Source organism: Leucoraja erinacea, chromosome 23 (assembly GCF_028641065.1).
Source record: "Leucoraja erinacea ecotype New England chromosome 23, Leri_hhj_1, whole genome shotgun sequence".
Taxonomy (NCBI): domain Eukaryota; kingdom Metazoa; phylum Chordata; class Chondrichthyes; order Rajiformes; family Rajidae; genus Leucoraja; species Leucoraja erinaceus.
In genome coordinates this window covers 977685-1001363 of record NC_073399.1, presented here as the reverse complement: position 1 = coordinate 1001363, position 23679 = coordinate 977685, and the positions used below count along the sequence as shown (strand labels likewise).

Here is a 23679-nt window from a genome sequence, read left to right as displayed (position 1 = left end):
AGTGCATCAGTCCCATGGACAAAGTCCAATGTCCACAATGGGGTAGAGGTGTATCAGACAGTACACTGCCGTTTGGAAGGACCATTCACAACCCTGATAACAGAAGGGAAGAAGATGTTATTGAGTCTGGTGGTGAACACCTTCAAGCTTCTGTACCTTCTGCCAAACAGGAGTGTGGAGAAGAAAGAAAGAGCAGGCAGGACAAAGCTTCATTTAGTTTAGAGATGCAGTGTGGAAACAGGTAATTAGGCCCACCAAGTCCACGCTGACCAGCAAACACCCACACACTAGTTCTATCCTGCACCCTGAGGAGATACGTTTAGAGACACAAGGAACTGCAGATGCTGGAATGTTGAGCTCAGCAGGCCAGGCAGCATCTGCGGAGGGAATGGACAGGCGACATTTGGGGTCAGGACCCAACCTGAAACGTCGCCAGTTAATTCTCTCCAAAGCTGCTGCCTGACCTGATGAACTCTTCCAGCACTTTGTGCTTTAAGGAAAAATGTTTGCCGTCCTGAGAAATTCCACATGCAGCACTGCCCGACATTTACACGCATCAAACAGAGACGCAAAAATGTACCATAAACCATTCTTATTCAAGTTATTAACCACACCAAAATCACCAACACATTTTATAGTGTCGAACTAAATGTCAATACTGGAGGACAATGTACTTTGTGTCTTTTTTTTTGTAAACCAACACCTGCAGTTCCTCGTACCTATACTTCCCAGCTACCTTTCTGCGTACCATATATCAAGATAGTGATGATACTTTATTGTACCTAGGCACAGTGACATTCTTAGTTTTGGATATGATCCAGTAATATTATATTATAGATAAGCACAATCATAGACAGTGCAAAGGTACAATGATTGTACTGCAAAATAGTTGACTTCAAAAGTCCAAGCCAACTTTAAATAACTGCTGAGTACATGTGAAGTGGGTGAAGCCAAATTATTATTTTTATTTTATTTTCTCTCAGTCACTCACTCCTTATGATGACATCTTGCATTGAAGGTTTAACACAGAGCTGATGTTTGAACACTCCACCTATGGTTGTAGAGTCACACAGCATAGAAAAAGACCCTTTGTCTCAACGCTGCCCTGCCGACCAAGATGCCCCATCTAAGCTCGTCCCATTTGCCTGCCACCTTTTAACAGATTTGCAAGAGAAATACTCTGCCACTTTTGCTCATTCTGCACAGCTGCCATCGTTTGGCACCGTCTCCGAAAGTCTTTAGTGTCGTTTGTTATTTTTCCCTTTACCAAGCACAAAGATTGAACATACAGGGAAGTGGGCTCATTTATTTTGTCACATAGTTTGTATCAAGCTAAATCAGCAAAAATAATCTGTCCAATTCCACTTTGATTCACTTGCAGGTTTACTTTTCTACCTCCAATGTGTGACAACTTTGTAATTTCAGAGAAGAATCACCATTTATGTGAATTTATTTTCAGGACGTGTCGACATATCTAATGATACATAATGCTCGCATTAAACCTGAAATCCTGCTGAAATCTGTACATTGTCACACATTTTATATGCAAGGCTGCCCTTGTTGTTTATCACCATTTATTAGCCTCACCTCCACCACATGTATAACATAGTTAGGGTACAGCATCAGAAGTCCTGTGATGGTATCTCCTTGGTGACAACGCTGGAGTCTCTGGAGAAGGCTTTCATAGTACCCTGCCACACAACACAATGAAATCCCAGGTTACTCATTTCTGAAACACAAGGGGAGCATTTTCTTTCTCTTATTTCCAATTTATCTCATTAAAAAAAAATCAAAAAGACTCACAATGATTTAGAGCCCAGCATTCTTGAAATGCTTTTCATACCAATAACTAGTTACTTTGAAATAAAGATTAATTTCATGGAGGCTTGTGCTTTTTCTTTGTGCTTCAATTGGAAGACATCTTGTTTCATAAATGTCAGAGACTGGTGATATTTTATCGACCTGATTGTTAGCTGATGCCAGAACCAATTTATCATTGAATTGGGAGAGTTAAGGCTTGAAAGAAACTGAGTTAATTTGAAAAAGGATTGAATAAGATTCCTGAACGATATATTAAAAATATTTTAATGGGGAGAGACATTCCAAGCGATATTAAGGGAGGGCTTTCCAATCAAACTCTGACACTGAACCACATGAGAAGATATTCGAACAGAAATGTTTTAAGATGCATCTTAATGCAGGACGTTAGAAGAGCAAAGGTATCAAGAGTCAATTGTCAAGAGTGTTTAATTGCCATATGTACTGAAACGGAACAATAAAATTGTTACCTGCAGCAGCATAACAGGTATATAATCACAGGACTCAATAGATAACATCATAAAACATAAGTTCAATAAATACATAAAAAAGCAATGCTACTGCAAAACAAAAGTCCCCAATGCAACCAAGACAGTCGTAGTTTGAAAAGAAAGTTTAGTTGATGACCTGCAAGGCTTTGTCCTGCCCCTCCACTCTTCTAGATTATTTCTCCCCACTCCAGCAATCAGTCTGAAGAAGAGTCTCAACATAAAATGTCACCTATCCATGTTCTCAAGGGATGCTGCTGACTCGCTGAGTTACTCCAGCATTATGTGTCTTTGTGTTGGTTGGTGTTAGGACTGTTCAATAGTCTGATGGTCCTTGGGAAGAAGCTGTTGCTGAACCCGGAGGTCACGGTTTTCAGGTACCATCTTCCCATTAAAAGGTTCAATTGTCCCTAGTGTGTAGGATCGTGTTAAGTGTGCGCAGGGATCGCTGGTCGGCACGGACTCGGTGGGCCAATGGGCCTGTTCCCGCACTGTTCCTCTAAACTAAAGTGAACTTAAAAATGGCAAAGGGTTAATTGATCAAGTACAGAAGAAGCCTTTGGAAACAAAAATAGAACTATAACCTTCTTGTGAACAAGACATACTGTGAAGATAGCATGGGAGATAGATTGTAAACAACAGCTGCTAACTCTTACAGAATTAATGCATTGTTCACAAGTAGTATCGATATTCTCCCACGACTAAAAGACGGCAGAAAAAATGTTCCAGCCATAGCCATCATTAAAATTTAAAGATAGCAATAGATCAAAAGAAAAGAAGTTACATTTGCCAACAATACAGAAAGCCTGAGGGTTGGGAAAGTTTCAGAATTTGGCAAAGGAACCATTGAGGGAGAGGAAATGGACATAATAATCCAGCGAGAATAACACAAACATAGACCACAGATATGTACAAATATAAAAGGCCGGATGAAGTTAAAATGAGGAAATAAAGAGCTGCAGATGCTGGTTTATACCAAAGATAGACACAAAGTACTGGAGTAACTCAGCGGGTCGGGGAGCAACCCTGGAGAAAAACTAGGTCCTTCAGTCTGAAGAAAGGTCCTGACCCGAAACATCACCCATCCCTATTCTTCAGAGCTGCCTGACCCACTGAGTTACTCCAGCATTTTGCGTCTATCTACAGTTAATATGAGTCACTGAGTTACTGGCAACTCCTGAACATAATGAACAATAGCAGGTCTGGAGGGAACTATTTGCCCGATGAAATTATCATTAGTTAAATCAATAAGTATTGGACAATTTAATTGTAAGGTGACCTGCATCTACGGGTTTTGAAGGAGATGGCCGTGGAGGTGATTTCCTTCCTTTAGACTGGAGATAGCATTAGGCTTAGCTATATTGTTGTTATGTGTTCCAAGGTACATTGTAAAGATTTGTTTGCATGCTATTGGATTAATACTATACATAAAGATAATCAAGCCACACTCGTACAATAGGTAAAATTAATGTAGAGGAGGGAACTGCAGATGTTGGTTTAAACTGAAGATAGACACAAAAAGCTGGAATAACTCGGTGGATCAAACAGCATCTCTGGAGAAAAGGAAAAGGTGACGTTTCAGGACGAGACCCTTCTTCAGGTAAATTGAATGGAGAGATATAGAGGATATAGTCATCATCGGCATCGTATCGCACCAGTCCCAGAGACAAAGTCCAATGTCCGCAATGGGGTAGAGGTAAGTCGGACAGTAGCCCAGCTTCTGGAAGGACCATTCAGAAGCCTGATGACAGAGGGGAAGAAGCTGTTCCTGAGTCTGGTGATGATGCTTTCAAGGGGGCAGGGAGGTACTGGAATGTGCGGGGTGGGAATAGTCTGTGATTATGTAGGCTGCTTTTCTGTAGCAAATGTAACCATCTATTTAACTGGACTTGACTTGGGAGAAAGAAAAAAGGAAACAAACGTTGAATTAGTTTGACATCAGGAGTTAGGGAAAATCTATTATAAAGGAAAAGGTGATAATATTTAGAAAATAACATCAGGTGGTTATGTTAGTTTAGTTGATTTATTGTCACGTGTACCGAGGTACAGTGAAAAGCTTTTGCTGCATGCTAACCAGTCAGCAAAAAGAGGGAGGAGGCAGGAGAATGGGATTGAGAGGGATGATTGAGCCAGCATTGAATGGCAGAGTACGCTTGATGGGCCAAATGGCCTAATTCTGCTCCTTTTACATGAATAATATGACTGGGTATATTTGAAGAGAAATAATATTTCGCAAATCTATTGGAGATTTTGAGGCTTTAAACAGAATAAATAAAAGATCGCAGCTGACATAGTGCGTTTGTATTTTCAGAAGATCTACATAAGAGATTATTAAAGAAAACTGGTGCACATAATATAGGGGATCATTGATGATCGCTTCATTGACAGAAAACAGGGAACAGGTAAAACAGGTTATTTTCAGGTTGAGAGGCCACTTCTTGCACGATCATGGACGTATATTTTTGCATTAATGCCCTTTTTTTGCAGTCATTTTCTTCTTTTTACTCAATTTTGTATAATTATTGTAGTCTGTTTAGCCACAAGGAACTGCAGATGGTGGTTTACAAAAAAACCCACAAAGTGCTGGAGTAACTCAGTGGGTCAGCCTCAGTAATTCTCTACCCAAGAGGGCTTTAGAGGCTCAGTCATTGAGTCTGTTCAAGGCTGATTTTGACAGATTTTTTGATATTAAGGGAATGAAGGGGTATAGAGTCATTGTAATACATTGTGGTAAAATATCACTCAAGACCTTTTTGAGCAAGTGGAGAGAATGGCCACGTTTTTATTTTATACTTTGGTTTAGTTTAGAGATACCGCGTGGAAACAGGCCCTTCGGCCCATCAAGTCCACACCAACCAATGATCAACTGATCACAGCAGTTGGCCAATCACACACTGGGCTAAGTTACAGAGGCTGATGGACCTGCAAACCTGCACATCTTTGGGATGTGGGAGGAAACCGCAGCAACCTGGAGGAAAACCCACGTAGTCACATGAAGAACGTGCAAACTCCACACAGACAGCACCTGAGGTCCCTGGCGCCGTGAGGCAGCCACTGTGCCACCTGAAGTTCTCATGCTCTTTTGAACATTGTAATTCAGGTTTTGCCCCGTGGCTGTCAAGCTGTTTATGTGCCAATGTGCAGGTGACCTCTGTGAAGAGTGTTTATAGGGTCCTGCCTTCACGGGGAAATAAAGGTTTGGCAAACTTTTCATTGTCCAGAAGGTTGTTATAAACTTTATGTGGCCTCTCTTGTTTATACATCGGAGAAAAGGAATTACACGCCTCAAGGTGTTTATAAAGTTACAAGGTAGTTTCGTGCTAACTCTAGCTGTTTAGTTTCATGCACATAGCCATTGGCAGGTTAAGTGGCTACAGTAAATAGCCCCTTGTGAAGGCAGGTGGTAGGAAAATCAGGGGGACAATGGTTATTTGGGAGGGACCCGCTTACAAAGCAATTGATACAGGCAGGAGCTGCTGGAATTGCTCCACAGTTGGCATAGACTCAAAGGGCCAAATGGCCTCCTTTAAGTCATAATAAAATATGAAAATAAGAAGGTATTGCAAAAGAATATTCTGTTTCTGTTTAATAAGAATACATTTTTATTTATTGCCCTTTTCCATAATCAGGCACGAATTGCTATCTGCCGGCAAAAATCTTGGACTCTAGACTTGAGACAATACAATACAATGTGGTTTTATTCGTCACATTGCGTGCAAGTGAAATGAATTTGTGCGGTTCCTGGAGGTTGCAGGTAGTGGAAGCAGGTAGGGAGACTGACAAAAACCTCTGGGAACCACACGGAAACCTTGGGTGGGGCGCAAAGTCTCCAGAGGTTTCCGTTCAGGTTTCCCAAGTGGGACAGCGGGCATTTAAGGCAGCAACTCTACCACTGCACCACCCAGTAGAATTAAGGACATGGAGCTATAACCCATTACTACATTGGGTATTCAGCAAACCAATAAAAATGTGAGTGAAAGCGATGGGTGATCGTTGGATCCATATTGAGGGAGTGCAGCGTAGGTTCACAAGGTTAATTCCCGGGATGGCGGGACTGTCATATGCTGAGAGAATGGAGCGGCTGGGCTTGTACACTCTGGAGTTTAGAAGGATGAGAGGATATCTTATTGAAACATATAAGATTGTTAAGGGTTTGGACACGCTGGAGGCAGGAAACATATTGGGGGAGTCCAGAACCAGGGGCCACAGTTTAAGAATAAGAGGTAAGTCATTTAGAACGAAGATGAGGAAACACTTTTTCTCACAGAGAGTGGTGAGTCTGTGGAATTCTCTGCCTCAGTAAATGATGGAGGTCGGTTCTCTGGATACTTTCAAGAGAGAGTTAGATAGGGCTCTTAAAGATAGCGGAGTCAGGGGATATGGGGAGAAGGCAGGAATGGGGTACTGATTGGGGATGATCAGCCATGATCACATTGAATGGCGGTGCTGGCTCGAAGGGCCGAATGGCCTCTACTTCTGCACCTGTTGTCTATTGCTACAACTGTACATGTTGTACGTGCTTTTATCTTTTTCTCCCTGATGATCTCCATTCTTCACTACAAGTGACAGGTTCTCTCAGCCACAGTTCCCAAGGTGCCATGGCCTCGACACCCACCTGTAGTCTGGTCGGTCGGGGGGGATCGGGAACCTGCCCGAAGGCTGATCGGACAGTGGGGCTGGGAGGTAGCTGGAGAAATTGGATGCGAGGAACAAGGACCAGTACGAGGGTGAACCAGTGTATTACCTCCAGTGCCTTCAGGTAGGCTGCAGGAGGCAACCCCACGGGACACAAAGATGACCAGTTGAGGAGAGGAGAATGACGTTGGTTTGTGGGAACTGCTCCAGAATATTGATCGCGTGGTCTGACTGGACTTTGAACTTTGAATAATGGCGCCAAAAATTGCAGCGCTCGCTTGTGTAATATATGCAAAATTGTGCAGTTGCATTAGCGACAAATAAGGCACCATTGAATATTGAACTAGTTATAATGGCAACATCCTTCCTCTGAAGTGATCATTTACAATTCTACCCGATACAGAGATTCACAATAATGAAATAGAATGGTGGGCAATCTTCATATGAAGGTACATTATAGATTCCCTTCATCAAGTAACCGCCTTCCCAACTAGTTTGCCTCGTCAACCATCCCATTTGTACGCTCACAAACGAATAGAAAGGTTTTTCAAGGGATTCTTCTGATCAATTTAACCACAACCAAATATGGTAAGTGTAACTCCAGCGATGATGGCCTCTTTCTGTGAAGCAAAATCTAATCTCGAAGCAAGCAGTTCGGAGAAATGTTTTAGGTTCTTTATAGTTTGTAATAGTGTTGCAATGATGTGGTATAAACATAGAAGTAATGAGATCTCCTATCATCACAATAAACTGTGTCAGTTCCATGCTCCAAAGTGGCATTGAATAACACTTACTGCAGATTGCATCTTAATTTGACCATTTGGATATAGTCCTCTAGAAACAGACATCATTAATTGGCACAGCAGGGAATAAGGCCATTTCATCTGTGAACTCTACACGTAAAGTTACATGTAAAAGTAATCTTGCTGGCTCTGATCCACTGGCCTCTCCCTGTAGCCCTGCAACATCTTTCTTATACAATTCCCTGCAGAATGCCCATGTTCAATTGGCCTCCATCACTACATTTGGCCATGCATACTGGGCGGGTTTATTTTGAAGATAGGCAAGGCTCATCAGATTACACAAATTACATACTGGACTTTAACCAGAGTATTGACAATGTTTTTTCCCCAATGTCACTTTTGATTATTTTTGCCAATCTGAGTTCCCAGCGTTTTCTGCTTTTATTTTTGACGTTATTGCATCAATATATATTTTTCACGTTTTGATGCTGAAATCTTCACAACTACATTTCAGCCGGTCTGTTGCTAAAATATTTATCCTCCTAAGAAGTTTGTCTTGTATTTCAATGTCACAATACCACCCCTCACCCTCAGATACAGGTTTTTTTTTCCCCCATTAAATGACTCTTACCTCCCACGTGTCTTTTGTCAACCAGGTCGGGAGGCATTTTACACAGAAGGACTATTCTGTGGAGCAGTGATTTCTAAAGGGCAGTAGAAATGCTAAATTACTACAATTGCCGTACAGAATCGTCCCGTGTAAAAACATGTCATTCACACCAAAGATCTTATAGCAGAGCTATATAGGAACTTTGATTCACACATCGCCTGCCCAATAAAACCAACCGTTTCCTCCTTAGAGCTTGAAACCACACTCCTCTCCAGCTGTCGATGGAACATGCTCGTCCTATCGTGTCTTGCCAAACTCTTGGAGCGCCGGCTTTTCCCCCCAGCTTCCCCAGTCGAAGACTTTACCGGTCGATGCATAACTTTCTGGTCGAAAGACTTAACACCAACCCACTTAAACCAAACCAGCCCCCTGTGTGTTGGCCGGTCCCGGGGTAGACTGGACGCAGCCTGTTGCTTGTTTTAATAGAACCCTCAGCATAACTCGCCCTGCCTCGCCAGGACCTGTGAAACACAATCTGTAGAAAGCGCTTTGGTTTACAAACGCGGTCTGTGTCCAGGCAGCGTGAGCTTGGCTCTTCCTCCCATTCCTTTCATTCATTCACCTGTCAATGGTGTTTGTTTCATGTTTTGGCATTCTTAACTTTCTGTTGATAGTTTGGAGCTGTAGACGGTTACTCGGGCAACGGACCAACCTGCGTTATTCTCCCCCCTCTGTGCATTAGCCCTGCACTTGGCTGTGGTGGCAATGGCAGTGGCGACATCCCATAGAATCCCATGCCTGGGCTTGTGACCATCCCATTCACGGTCAAAGCCCTGTCACCGCTCACAACAACAAGCATGTTTTTGGATGATATATTCTTTTGAAATTGCAATTTATCTTTATAGATCTCCACTCTTTGCAATGTCGCCTTTCTGAGGATTGGACGCTATGTTCTCATTGCAACGCTGGCCTCTTTTGCCCACAATTTCGCACCGTGGAGGTACAATGTCATCAACAAATGGCTGGGTTATGTGTTATGGGATTGGCGAGAGACGCGTGTAAAACCACTATCCCACGTGTTAGTTTTGTCACGGTTCGGCCGGTCACTCCTACAAGTGCAGCGTTAAAACTTGGAGTTTCACCCTCGCCCCAAGATAAGGTCAGGAACCAAACGCACTGTGTCCAGCATCAGGGGACCGAACATAGACACAAAACGCTGAGCGCTCTCCGTCTGGACTCGACCCGAAACGTCAACTATTCGTTTTGTCCAGAGATGCTGCTTGACCCACTGAGTTACTCTAACGTGTTGTGTCTATCGATCAGGGCGATATGACTGACGATATGTTGACACAATACGACATTGGTCTCAGTCTGAGCGTTTAGCAGCATTTGCGTTTTGTAAATATTATCAATGGGTCAGGCTAAAGTCTATAAATAATTCAACAATTCATTAATTTAAATTATTTAATCAATGAATTAAATAATTCTGTTATTTCAACTACATTCACGTTTTTGCTTAATTTTGCTGAATTTACGCCCTTTGATTAATATCTTCTGTTACTCGGAGTTAATGTTTGGTTGTGAAAAACATACCAAGTAATAGAAGACTATGAATCCTGGTGCTTTCCTGCAGACTGCTTCATGCAGCAAGTTTAATTACAATGCAGAATTTTGCAATCACGGTGAAAATCATTTAGTGCAGGGACCTAACAAGCAGCAAAAACAAAAGCACAAAATATGAATGTAGTGGAAATAAGCGCAAGCATTTTTATTGATTTGACGATGAGCGTGGAAGACAAACGGCGCCTACAAACCTTCCTCTCTTCCCGTTGCTTGGCCAGCAGATGCATTAACATGGACAACCGGTTTTCATACGTGTAATCCCCGATTGTAAACCGGACACTTGGTCTCCGTCGCTTAGCCCTCGACGCCATTGGCAATGTTTGCATTCGCTGCCTGGCAACTGTGCAGACAACAAGCCAGTTTGCAAAACCCGGTGGAGTGAGTCAGTTCGAGTATCCAAATCACTTTTGTATTGGCGCATGTAAAGTGGTAGCACCTGGGCTTCAGGGACGTGAGTGTGGCATAGTCGTGAGGTCATACAGCACGGAAACAGGCCGTTCGACCCACCTAGCCCATGCCGGCCAAGATGACCCATCTATGTTAGTCCCACTCATGTCTGGAGTCCTGGAGTCATGGAGCACATAAACAAACTCTTCCACCCACCCTGTCCATGCCGACTATTGGGTTATTCCCATTTCATAAAGACATACAACAGGAAACAAACTCTTCCACCCACCCTGTCCATGCTAACTAGTGCAAGCTAAGTCCCATTTGCCCAAACCTGGCTGACATCCCTCGAAACATTTCCTAGTGTCTTTTCGCCCATAACCCTTTAAATCTTCCCAATCCACGTACCTCTCCAAATGTAATTTAAATGTTTGCACAACATATGAGGGTTTTGTGCCACTTTCCTGTTTCCTACCCATCTGAAGACAAAACCACCACTTCCTTCAGTTCTGACAGTTCAGACATCATTCAACCCAGTAGGGTCCCACCTCTCCAGATGCTGCCTGACCAGATCAGTTCTCTCAGCACTTTAGGTTTTGTTTGCTCAAGATTCCAGCCTCTACAGTTTTGTATGTCCCAAACCTACGATATTTGCTCTGCTCTGGGACATGTTGGGCCAAAGGGCCCGTTTCCACACTGTATCACTCTATGACTCGATGCTTCATTCTACAAATTGCCATCTGATTCACCATCATCCCTTCACTTTTCTAAATCTCTATCATACATTGACTTCAAAAGCCTGTACGCCTTTGGGATTTGGGATGAAACCTGAACACCTGGAGAAAACTCACGCGGTTACGGGGAGAAGGAACAAACTTCAACGCCCGTAGTCAGAATCGAACCCGGGTACCTGGTGCTTCTTCTTCTTGCGTATGGTGTGCACAGCCCTGGTGCTGTAAGGCAGCAACTCTACCACTGTACTACTGTGTCTCCCGCTTGGTCAGCTATCTGGTTATTGCAATTTGCACCTCGTGTCCAGGTGAATGGTAGAATCTGGGAGTGTTAATGGGGAGAGGCTACGTGGACAATCAACAAGGGAATAAAGTTGACCATTGACTTGATGGGCCAATGTGATCATCTTTTTCTATGACATTATGGAATCTAAAAAATATAAATAGATAACCCAGGGTCCCAGCCTCAAAATAAGGGACTCAGCCATTCAAGAAAGAGATGAAAATAAATTTCTACAATGAGAAACATAGAAACATAGAAACATAGCAAATAGGTGCAGGAGTAGGCCATTCGGCCCTTCGTGCCTGCACCGCCATTCAATATGATCATGGCTGATCATCCAACTCAGTATCCTGTTCCTGCCTTCTCTCCATACCCCCTTATCCCTTTAGCCACAAGGGCCACATCTAACTCCCTCTTAAATATAGCCAATGAACTGGCCTCAACTACCTTCTGCGGCAGAGAATTCCAGAGATTCACCATTCCAGAGAAGTTGGTGGGTCAGGCAGCATCTCTGGAGAGAAGGAATGGGTGATGTTTCGGGTCGAGACCCTTCTTCAGACTGGTCAGACAGAGTCTGAAGAAGTGTCTCAACCCAAAATGTCACCCATTCCTTCTCTCCAGAGATGCTGCCTGTCCCGCTGAGTAACTCCAGCATTTTGGGTCTACCTACGATTTAAACCAGCATCTGCAGTTCCTTCCTACGCATTCAATTGCTATCTAATTTCAAAGCTGTCTGTTTGATGCTGAGCTGCTATGTTACCTTGTTACAAGTGAGTGGGACCGGGATATTGCCTCCAACGCCTTAAAGGGCAGCTGCAGGAGGCTTCCCAGGGACATAAAGACTGTTGGGTGAGGAGAGAGACATCGGTTCACGGGCCAAGGGCAACGGAGGAGGTCCTGCAGCAGACTGCCGCTTACCTGGATCAGGAACCTCTCCAATACATTGAGCACATAATCCAGACTTTGGACTTTTTGTAAATGGTGTAAAAACATAGTGAGTCGTGCACGTCTGAACGATGCAATGTTCCTGTGCAGTGACCATCTGACAATAAAGTAGCATTGAACCAAGTGGGAAAATTGCAGCACTCAGCAAATTGGCATTGCTTCTATTACATCAACCATGTGTATGGTGCTGAAGGTGTATATCCCATCCATTGTATGAAATCTAACCAATAATTTGGTAAATATATACTGTTTATCAAAACATTGAACAATGCTGTGATCATATTAAAGTACAATGATCCTACCTCAATTCTGCAGGTCGCAGAGAAAGACACCAGGCCAAAAATAACTGTATAGACTACACCCTTGTGCAAGATTTCATGGTATTGCTTCAGATGGTTCAGAAATGTAAAAGGAATGCATTTTCGTCATCAAGACCTATCAGCAGAGCATTCAGTGTACAGGGATAGCCTGCTGGAACTCTGGGGGAGAGAAAGCCTTGATATTGTATCTGTTGCGGTTAATGGATGGATAGATATCGGGTCATGTCCTTGACAATTGTTTGCAGAATATATTGTATGGAAGTTGAAAAACGATCCCACTTCACTGCAGAAAAAGACCAGATTGCATCCGAGTAATAAATAGATGGAAAACCTGATTCTCCCATTTGCTCGAGTCTCCTGGGTAAACAAATGTTTCAAGCTCAATGAGAAATTAATCTGTATAGCCAGCAAAATAGATACCTCACACACATCATAGCAGACATTGATTATTTGCTTTCTACTAATAATGCTTCCTGCTAAAGTGAACGGATTAGCGCTTCCAATTCCAGCTTCTCCCATTCTGCTTAAACCTGATAGTTTTCAGTTATCCTGTTCAAGAGAACAAGAGCACTATATGAGGATGGATGTGGTGGTGTTGGGGAGGGTTCATGAGAATGATCCCAGGAATTAGTGGGTTAACATATGCTGAGCGTTTGTCGGCACTGGGCCTGTACTCGCTGGAGTTCAGAAGGATGAGGGGGGAACTTATTGAAACTTACCGAATAGTGAAAGGCCTGGATAGAGTGGATGTGGAGAGGATGTTTCCACTGGTGGGAGAACCAAGGACGAGATGCCATGGCCTCAGAATAAAAGGGACATAGAAAGTAGATGAGGAGGGTGGTGAATCTGTGGAATTCATTGTCACAGACAGTTGTGGAGGCCAAGTCAGTGGATATTTTTAAGGCGGAGATTGACTGTTTCTTGATTCGTAAAGTGCCAAAGGTTATAGGGAGAAGCCAGGAGAATGGGGTTGAGAGGGAAAGATAGATCAGCCATGATTGAATGGCAAAGTAAACTTGATGGGCTGAATGGCCTAATTCTGCTCCAATATCCTACGAAGTTATAAACTTATGAAGCGAGCTAGTAAGCATAGCTAGCACGCTAGTGTGTATGTTTCAACTATTTTCAATGCTCAAAATGGTTGAAGTATTTAAGTACAAAGGTTATATCAGATTCCTAAAAGTTAAATATTAATCTTAAGGAGACACAGACACGGACTGCAGACGCTGGAATCTTGAGCAAAGCACAAAGTGCTGGATGAGCTCAACAGGTCAGGCAGCAAATGTGGAGGAAATAGACTGAAAACATTTTAGATCGGGACCCTTCATCAGAGTCTGAGAAAATGTCTAGACCAGAGATGTCGTGTTAATATTAATCTATTGGCAGGTTTGACATGAAGAGAGGTTAAGCAAACAAAGATGGTTTAGTTTAGAAGAAATTAAGGTGGTCTAGTGGAAACATACAACGGCCTCAAGGGTGGACACAGGGAACTTATGGAAAGACTCAAAGTGCTGGAATAACTCAGCAAGTCAGGCAACATCTCTGGAGAACGTGGGTAGGCAACGTTTCAGGTCAGGACCTTTCTTCAAACTGATTGTGGTCAGGGGTAGAAAGATGGGGGCAAGTTATAGGCGGATACAGGAGAGGGAAGTGTTTAATTGGCAGATGGTTGAACAGTGACGAGAGATGCAAGGACAAAAAGCGTAAGGTAATGAGATTAGGATAGAAAAGGTGTGAATTGTGAAGCCAGAGGAAGGAATATAGGAGAAAGAGGATGGGGGGAAGAGGAAAGGAAGGAAAGGGAGAGCATCCAGGTAGTGCACAGGGAAGAGAGAAAGAAAATGGGGTGAGGAAAGGGGTGGGGGGTGAGCGGGGGAGGAGGGGGTTATGTGTTGGGTAGTTACCTAAAAATTGAGAGTTGAGTGTTCATACCATTGGGGTATAAGCTACACGTTGGTAGTCTATTGAGGGCCTCCTGCACTTTGGGTCAATATTCTTAAGGGACATTACATAGAAACATAGAAAATAGAAAATTGGTACAGGAGTAGGCCATTCGGCCCTTCGAGCCTGCACCGCCATTCAATGTGATCATGGCTGATCATCAGTGTAAATATGGTGTTGTTTTCTCTGGCAAGACAGTCTGAAGTTGGGGATCATGGACAGAGAATAATATTTTAGCCGCTTTGGACAGGTGAAGGACTAAACCTTTGGAACTCATGACCCAACCAGAAGATCATGACTGATTCACTTGATCTCTATCTTGAAGGGACTTGGTAGACTGTGTGTAGACTCACACACTTCCAAGAAAGAGATAAATGATGAACCATGATCTTCCCAAATGGTGATGCTCACATATGGAACCAAATAGCCATTCCTGCTTCTATTCTAACGTTCTTATGTTATAATTCATCACATTAGAAACACTCCCATCTCTCAGCTTGATTATTATATATTTTTGCAAAGTTACTTTGTCTGTTTCGCTGACATTTTTATTTTGACATGTCTCCGTTTTAACTTTCATTGAGTCCAACTAGCTATGAGTACTATATGGACCTCTCAATGGACTATGTTTTGTTGCACTAAGGTCCATAGGTTCTTCTGCATTAGTATTGTGGTTATTCATTTATTGATGCTTTCTTTATTATATATTATCTCTGTTTTTACAGCCCCATTGTGCTGCTGCCAGTAAGCATGTCATTAATCTGTTGTCGGTACAAATAAAGACCCTTGACAACGGTGTAATCCTTCTCATTCCCTGAACAAATGCTTAAATCAACACAAATACTCCTCTTGATAATTACTAACTCCTATCAGAAGATGATAAATTAGTGTTCTGCAACCACTTAAATCTTGTTTTGCCATTCAGCAATATCAAGAATATTTATGAATATATATTATAGCAATCATGAGAATCAAGAGTGTTTAATTATCATATGTACCAGCATAAACTCTTTACAGGCTGACAAATGTAATCACACAACTGATAGATATACAACAATCAATAACATAATAAATTAATAATCACTAATGGAGACCAGCACCACTGTGTCACTAATGTTGTCAACAATGATGAATGAATTAAATGAATGCTAGACTAGAACCAGGTGATTTAGGCTCAAAGTGAAAGGAGAAATATTTAATAGGAACCTGAGAGGCAACTTTTTTACACAGAGAGTGATATGTATATGGAATAAGCTGCTGGAGGAGGTAGTTGAGGCAGGTACAACCCTAATGTTTAAGAAAGTTAGACAGGTACATGGATAGGACACATGTGGTGGGATACAAGCCAAATGCAGACAGGTGGGGCTATAGTGTAGATGGGGCATGTTGGTCGGAATGGGTAGGTTGTGCCCAAGGCCAGTTTCCACACTCTATGACTCTAGATAACCAAGGCATGCAGTCCAACGTCAATAGCAGATCATATTAGCTGACCGAGGGTTGTGATCAATGTTGTGTAGTGTTGATGAGCCTGGTAGTTGATGAGAAGAAGCTGTTCTTGAACCCGGAGGTCAGGTTTCTCAGGCTCCTGTACTTCCTTCCAATTGTAGCAGCAAAATGAGAGTGTGACCAGGGTGGTGTGGGTGTTTGATTTGATTAGCTGCCTTTTTGAGGCAATCTGGTGAATAGCAGATGTGTACCTCTTTATATTGTAAATCTACACCCAATTACAGATACAGGAATGATCATTGAGCTAATATGTGACCTAATTCATTAGTTTGCTTTTCTCCATTATCCTTTGAATATAATTTGTTTAAAAAAAGGACTATGAAACGCACTTTAGAAATTAAATAACAAGTTAGCAACAACTGCCATTAATGCAAAAAAAAAAAAACCCAAAAAAGTCTATCACCCCTTGCCTGTACAAGTGTTTGCTATCTACACGTCTAAAAGACATGGCTACAATTTTTAGAGTATGTTTTCCATTCACAGACATTTCAATCGTCAAAAATAATTTTGCTTTTCTCTCTTTCAAACATGATGGTATAATTATTATTAGATAAAGTCCATGCACCATTAGTCTGCTCGCAGAACCTGGCTCATTAATCAGCCACATACTTGTTCACACTTTGTTCCCTCCGGCATTTTGTTACACAACACACGTCAGAGTCCTGCCATTTCAAACCCAAAATAACTTCTGGGTGTTGGATTGGAAATTAAAAGACCTGAATTAAAATGACTTAGCTTTTGCTAAACATTAATCTAATTTCTGCAAGTTTGTTTGCTGTCATTTTATACTCCCACAGTTCTTCTAGTTTAGAGATACAACGTGGACACAGGACCTGAGTCTAGACCGACCAATGATCACCCGTACACGAGTTCTATCCTACACACCGCAAACAATTATCCTACAAACCTGCATCTCTTTGAGATATGAGGAGACACTGGAGCACCCGGAGAATCCTTTCTGAAAGTCATAGAATGATACAGTGTGGAAACAGTCCCTTCGGCCCAACTTGCCCACACCAACCATGTCCCAGCTACACTAGTCCCACCTGCCTGCGCTCGGTCCATATCCCTCCAAACTTGTCCTATCCATGTACTTGTCTAACTGTTTCTTAAACTTTGGGATAATCCCAGCCTCAACTACCTCCTCTGGCAGCTTGTTCCATACACCCACCACCCTCTGTGTGAAAATATTATTATTTTGCATCTCCATGTATGTAATCCAGTAAATGTCCACCAACAATTCCACAACTGGTGGTCTGGCACCTCCTTTAATCTGGACTATAAGGTGGCTCCATTTACCCACGTTTAGCCAATATCCCTCTGAACCTTTCCTACCCATGCACCTGTCCAAATATGTTTTAAATGCTGTTATTGTATCTGTCTCAACTACTTCCTCTGGCAGCTCGTTGCATATACTCACCACTCTATGAGTGAAACAGTTGGCCCTTAGGTGCCTATTAAATCTTCCCCCTCTCACCTTCAAATCTGTCCCTTACCCCAGGTAAAGGACTCTGTACACATTCACCCTATTTATTCCACTCATGATTTTGTACACCTCCATAAGATCACCTCTCAACCTCCTTCACTTCAAGCAACTTCTCCCAACCTCTCCCAATAGCCCATGCCTTTAAATCATGGCTCTATACTCGTAAATCCTCTCTACACTCTTCCCATCTTAATGGCATCTTGCCCATACCAGCGTGACCCAAATTTCAGTTGGCTTATCAATGAACTTCTCTCCAACAGAGGATTAAAATAAAAGTTGTCCATTAATGATTGCACAGCTTTTAACTAAAGTGGCAGCTGTTCAGTCCATATTTGTATGCAGCAGGGCACATACAACACCTAGGCTTGGCTGATCAATAGCCAGAAACATTCATGTCAGAGTCTAGCTTCTACTACTTGTCATTCAGTAATGTAACATTGCTGAAATCCCAGCCTTCTCTATCCTGAATCATCACTAACCAGAAACTCGACTGAACCCAACACATCATTGCTGTGGTTATATAACTTCTTATAGTTACAGTAGACTATCTTAACCTCTGATTCTCCAGAATCTTGCCAGCATCTACAAATGACAAGCATGAAATAGTCATTGAGTCAAATAGCATGGAAACAGGCCCTTCGGCCCAACTTGTCCATGATGTCCCATCTAAGCTCGTCCCATTTGGCCCATAGCCCTCTAAACCTTTCCTATCCATGTACCTGTCCAAGTTTATTTTAAACGCTGTCTCAACTACCTCCTCTATCTATCTATCTGTTGGAAAGAGCACTTGCAAAAGAACGCAAGGTCTTCAATCATATCCAAGATAAGTCGACCCACAGCTAAACGTCCATCTTAAGAATCTACTCCTTACGGAAGATGCCTTGGCAATAAGGTGCATTACATACTATTTAAAATATTCACTGCAGCCAATTGTCAAGGATTCTTCGAAAGTCCATAACAAACCCGTGGCCTCACATCCTCACAGTTGAGATGCAGTAATTGTGCTTCTTTAAGTTACTGGTTCAGTATCATGAGTCTAGTCACTGGACAATGTTATTGGAGCTCTGCCTCTAGAGCAAATCCAAATATGGTTCATCACCATCTTCCCAAGATGAGCGATGGATAAGTTGTGCCTTGGGAAGCAAACCAATATGCAAATCTTAAACAAATATTAAAGTCATCACCCTTGCACGCAAAATATTCCTCTTGACAGATCCCACAATTGACAACATCACAGCACAATGTTTTTGGAGATTTAAGAATCTGCAGAGGTTTGAATCCTGAGCAACACATCAAGTGTTGGAGGAACTCAGCGGGTCAGGCAGCATGCATGGGGGGAGTAAACAGATTATGTTTCTGGTCAGAAGCATTCTACAGTGATGGAGTATAGAGGTGGGAATGTGGGGGTGAAATATGGAAAGAGAGGTGGGGTAGACTAAGGCTGGCACGTGATAGGAAGATTTAGGAGAGGAACGGTGATTGGCAGAGAGGTGGAGAGGTGACAAAGACTCACACTGTCATTCTGAAGAAGGGTTCATCCAGTTACCTCCAGATGCTGCCTGACCCACTCAGCAATTATGATCTTTGGATTGGGTCTTTGATTGCTCTACCTACTTCAGTTTTTGCACTATTATGATTACCCAGTATTATGGTATTAATGGTATTATTATATATTTATCTGTGTGTCATTGTATTTTCAGGTCTACTAAGGTGCAGCAAATAAGAATGTTATCATTTTTTATCGTTCCATTGTCAGTACATATAACAAGTAAATACATAGGGAGGAACTGCACATGCTGGTTTATACCAAAGATGGACACAAAATGCTGGAGTACTTCAGCGAGTCAGGCAGCATCTCTGGAGAAAAAGAATAGGTAACTTTTCAGGATGAGACCCGAAACATCGCTTTTACCTTCTCTCCAGAGAAGTTGCCTGACTCGCTGAATTACTCCAGCCTTTCGTGTCCAACTAACAATTAAACACTCTTGATTCTTGTGTAAAACACAAAGTGCTGGAGGAACGCAGCAGGTCAGGCAGCATCTGTTGAGGGAATAGGTGACGTTTTGGGTCAGAACGCCTTTTGAGATTCATGACTCATTTGTCCAGACTTATGTTTTGTTTACATTGTAATTTTTTTTGTTCTTTTGCATATTATTTAACATATATTCAAATGTTCACACCTTTTCTTGTCAACATATGCAAATGTAAGAGATCCTTGAATATTATGAATAACATTATAGTGCCATACTTCCAACTGCTGTAGTTATGTTGCTGTACACATATAGAATATGCAGCATAGAACAGCACAGCACAATAATAAGCCCTTTGGCCAACAATGTCCATGCCATACATCATTCCATGTCCAACTCTTAACTACTTGTACATAATCCATATCCCTCCATTCCCCGCAGATCCATAGGCCTATATAAAAGCCTCTTAAATGTCACTATCTGATCTACTTCAGCCACCAACTCTGGCAGTGCACGCCTTCAAACTAGTATTTGAAATGTCCATCCTGGGGAAAAGGTTCTGAATGTCTACCCTGTTTATGCCTCGCAGAATTTTACACACTTTTATATATTCAGGGAGTTTGGCGAAGATAGTTTAGAGAACCAGGAAAGCGTAAGAAATGCCAGCTACCCTCCTCAACGTGACGATTAGAACAACTAGACCGTGCTGGTCTTGTCCAAAGAGATATGCGGCATATGGACTATTGCTGCAGTTTTGCCGCCCACAAGCAGTGAAGTCCCGAGATAGCCAAAGCTAACATTGCCAGATCCACAATGTTAAGAACATTACAACGGTGTATACCGTGGACATTCTGCACGGGTGCAAGCAAACGTTAGTACATTCAACTGCTCCGAATTTTGGAGTGAAGTTTTAGTTACGTTACTAGTGTAAATTAAATTCTTAAATCAATTCGGATCAACTAGTCTATTTATCAGAGCTGCACACATTTTGCGAGATTCCTTTAAGTTAGAACAAGTTGGCAATGAGATTACTTACTCATTTTGAAGAGTTAGCAAATGCTCACAATTTTAATATACATATTTATAAATAACATTTACTGGATCATAAAAATCCCTGTCCGTGCAATTTGTATTTCCTGCAATCATGTCTCCCAAAGAGTTAACCCAAGTTACTGTACACGTCTCAAGAAAGATCCCGACCAGAAACGTCGCTTATCAATGTTCTCCGGAGATACTGCTTGCCCGCTAGTTACTCCAGCACTTTGTGTCTTTTTTTGTTGTAAACCAGCTGCTGCAGTTCCTTGTATTCACCCATCTTGTCAAAGTACTTTCATAGAAAGTAGAGGTGAAATGGAACAGTTGCAGACGGCTCCATATGTTTGCAAACTTGCCTCTTGTGGGTGACGAAGGTTTACAAGTACTGGTGTACTGTACCTGGCTGGCACCATAGTCCCAGGCTCCACTCATTTAAAGGAGGTGATCCAGGGCAGAATGGCAGCGATCACCGCCCCAATGATGATGAAGCAGAGAAGGACTAAGACCCAGCGCAGTCGACACCGTCTGTGCTCCAGAACCACCACATCTCCCGGGACCCGCAACTCCTCCTCACTCATCGGCCTCCCCCGGCCACTGATCACGAAAATCTGGCTACTCCCCAGCGCTGGGTTCCGACGCGTGGAGGAGAAGGTCCGCGGGCAGGAGGCGAACCAGCGGCGGAGGAAGGAGCGTCGGGGCGGAGGGAGCACCTCGACTGATCCGGACGGCGGGCTTGTGGACTGGGGCGAGATGGCCGACAGCGGGATCTCCAGAGTCTGCTTGTCTTCTTTGCTCCTGGTTACCCAGCCTAAAGCTCCTTCTGTGGAGGAAGGTGACATGTCGACACACTGGGCACACCACCTTCTTGGGCTGGGCTTGCTGGTTGATCACAGTCTTCACCAAACAGTCGTGGCAGAAGATGTGGTTACATGTCAACGTCCTGAGCGACTGGTTCTGGCGAGAAACCTTCTCGTAACAGATGGGGCATTCGGACCCAGCCTCTTCCGACATCTTCTCAACTCCAGCCTGCCTTGTCCCTGCTCACCGCTCCCGCTCTTGGTCCACCGCTCCCGCTCTTGGCCCCGGGGCACAAGGCAAAGACAACACGGACAGGACACACCGGTGTGGTCCTCCCGAGATACTGAGGCTTGTGGTGTCAGGAGCGCCTCGGTGATACACCTGGTTTATAATAAGTGTATCTTCCCATCCGCATTCCACAACAAGGTCGGCGAGGTGGTGGCTCCGATCCTAGCTGGCAGGTGATCAGCCCCACAGTGTTGTTCGACTTGTTCAGCAACCAACCCATTTTTCAGCCTCCACCGCGAGCAACTGAAGCAGCGTTCAGGGATCTTCCCCGTACCGTATTTTGTGGAGCATGAGACACTTCACAACTCTGCACGCAGCGAGAATCGAGCGGCGGTGGCGTTTAAAGGCAGATTCACGGCCGCTACACATTCACACCAAGCGGAGACTGGCTGCTTCTGAAGAAGGGTCTCGACCCGAAACATCACCTATTCCTTCTCTCCAGAGATGCTGCCTGGCCCGCTGAGTTACTCCAGCATTTTGTGTCGATCTTGGTTTAAACCAGCATCTGCAGTTCCTGCCTACATATTTCGTCTGTTTCGGCTATGTTAATTTGCCGGTCTATAGCTACTCCCTGCCTCACCTGTGTCGCTAGCAGTTTATGTATTTTACTGCAGATATTGGAGCCGCTGAGTTACTCCAGCACTTTGTGTGTGATTTAAATAAGAAAATAAGGTCACATTTTACCATCTCTCTCTCTCTCTCTCTCTGTCACGATTCGATTGTGTTTATGTGTAGTATATATGTTTCTGGATTGTGTGTAGAACAAAGCGGTTCACTGTACAGCACAAGTCACTGTAACTGGGTGCATGTGACATTAACACATCTATCGCTACTGCTAGCTATGCTAACCACTCCAGGTCAAAGATGCACGAGGCTGCACTTATAACACATGAAGCCAACAGAACGCGTTTTACTCGCTTTTTTCATATTCCTTTCCGATTGGGAAAGTAGAATTTTGAATTTAAGCATTTCCGGGATAGCAATCGATGTTTAAAAACCCTGAATGTTAGCAGCCTTAACAGCGATAGGGAGGTCCTAATTTAAAACTCCGGCCAGTTCATTTTGTATCTGAAATGTGAGCCTCCGCAGTCTGTTTGCATTTCTAATGTTGACGGAAGTGTCATTGGTTACAAAGCAAGTCACTTTGTTCCAGCGCTCGTTTAGCGGGTCCATGAAACGCGGATTTAATGAGTTCAGAGGATAATTGGGGTCTGGCCTTACATAAAGGCAACCATTAACCACCGCTTTGCCAATACATCTTCTGGAAAAGTAGACACAAAATACTGGAGTTACTCAGCGGGTGAAGGAATTGATGGGCGACGTTTCGGGTCGAGACCCTTCTTCAGACGAAGTGTGTGGCACTTACATAGAAACATAGAAATTAGGTGCAGGAGTAGGCCATTCGGCCCTTCGGCCCTTCGAGCCTGCACCGCCATTCAATATGATCATGGCTGATTATCCAACTCAGTATCCCGTACCTGCCTTCTCTCCATACCCCCTGGTCCCTTTAGCCACAAGGGCCACATCTAACTCCCTCTTAAATATAGCCAATGAACTGTGGCCTCAACTACCTTCTGTGGCAGAGAGTTCCAGAGATTCACCACTCTCTGTGTGAAAAATGTTTTCCTCATCTCGGTCCTAAAATATTTCCACCTTATCCTTAAACTGTGACCCCATGTCCTGGACTTCCCCCACATCGGGAACGATCTTCCTGCATCTAGCCCGTCCAACCCCTTGAGAATTTTGTAAGTTTCTATAAGATCCCCCCTCAATCTTCTAAATTCTAGCGAGTACAACCGAGTCTATCCGGTCTTTCTTCATGTGAAAGTCCTGACATCCCAGGAATCAGCCTGGTGAACCTTCTCTGTACTCCCTCTATGGCAAGAATGTCTTTCCTCAGATTAGAGTGGTGGGTGGGAACATGAAATGAGCTGCAAGTGGAGATACTAAACTAAACAACATTTAAAATAATATAGACAAAAAATGCTGGAGTAACTCCGCGGGTCAAGCAGCATCTCTGGAGAGAAGGAATAGGTGATGTTTGGGGTCGGACCCTTCTTCAGACTGATGTC

At 43.2% G+C, this 23679-nt stretch overlaps 2 protein-coding genes across 4 annotated transcripts in view; both read right to left on the bottom strand.

Moving 5' to 3' along the window:
• The window catches only part of LOC129708093 (testis-expressed protein 47-like), a 28379-nt gene extending 18115 nt beyond the window's left edge, over positions 1 to 10264 (bottom strand). Inside the window, exons 1-3 of one of the 3 annotated variants that reach the window (XM_055653651.1) lie at positions 10109 to 10264; positions 8316 to 8388; positions 1588 to 1691 (exon numbers count right to left, since the gene is read on the bottom strand). In XM_055653651.1, the coding sequence (XP_055509626.1) occupies positions 1588 to 1691; positions 8316 to 8388; positions 10109 to 10243 (312 nt within the window). In that variant the 5' untranslated portion in view covers positions 10244 to 10264. Of the gene's footprint in view, positions 1 to 1587; positions 1692 to 8315; positions 8389 to 8530; positions 8846 to 10108 lie in introns of those variants that run through there. The other 2 variants (XM_055653650.1, XM_055653652.1) reach the window with 2 other exon arrangements.
• A 10268-nt stretch (positions 10265 to 20532) lies between these two features.
• On the bottom strand, positions 20533 to 22190 carry LOC129708094 (RING finger protein 222-like). The gene is given in 2 exon segments (XM_055653653.1): positions 20533 to 21345; positions 21347 to 22190. Coding segments are annotated over 2 exon segments (582 nt in total). The 5' UTR covers positions 21533 to 22190; the 3' UTR covers positions 20533 to 20949.
• Between the last annotated feature and the right edge of the window lie 1489 nt (positions 22191 to 23679).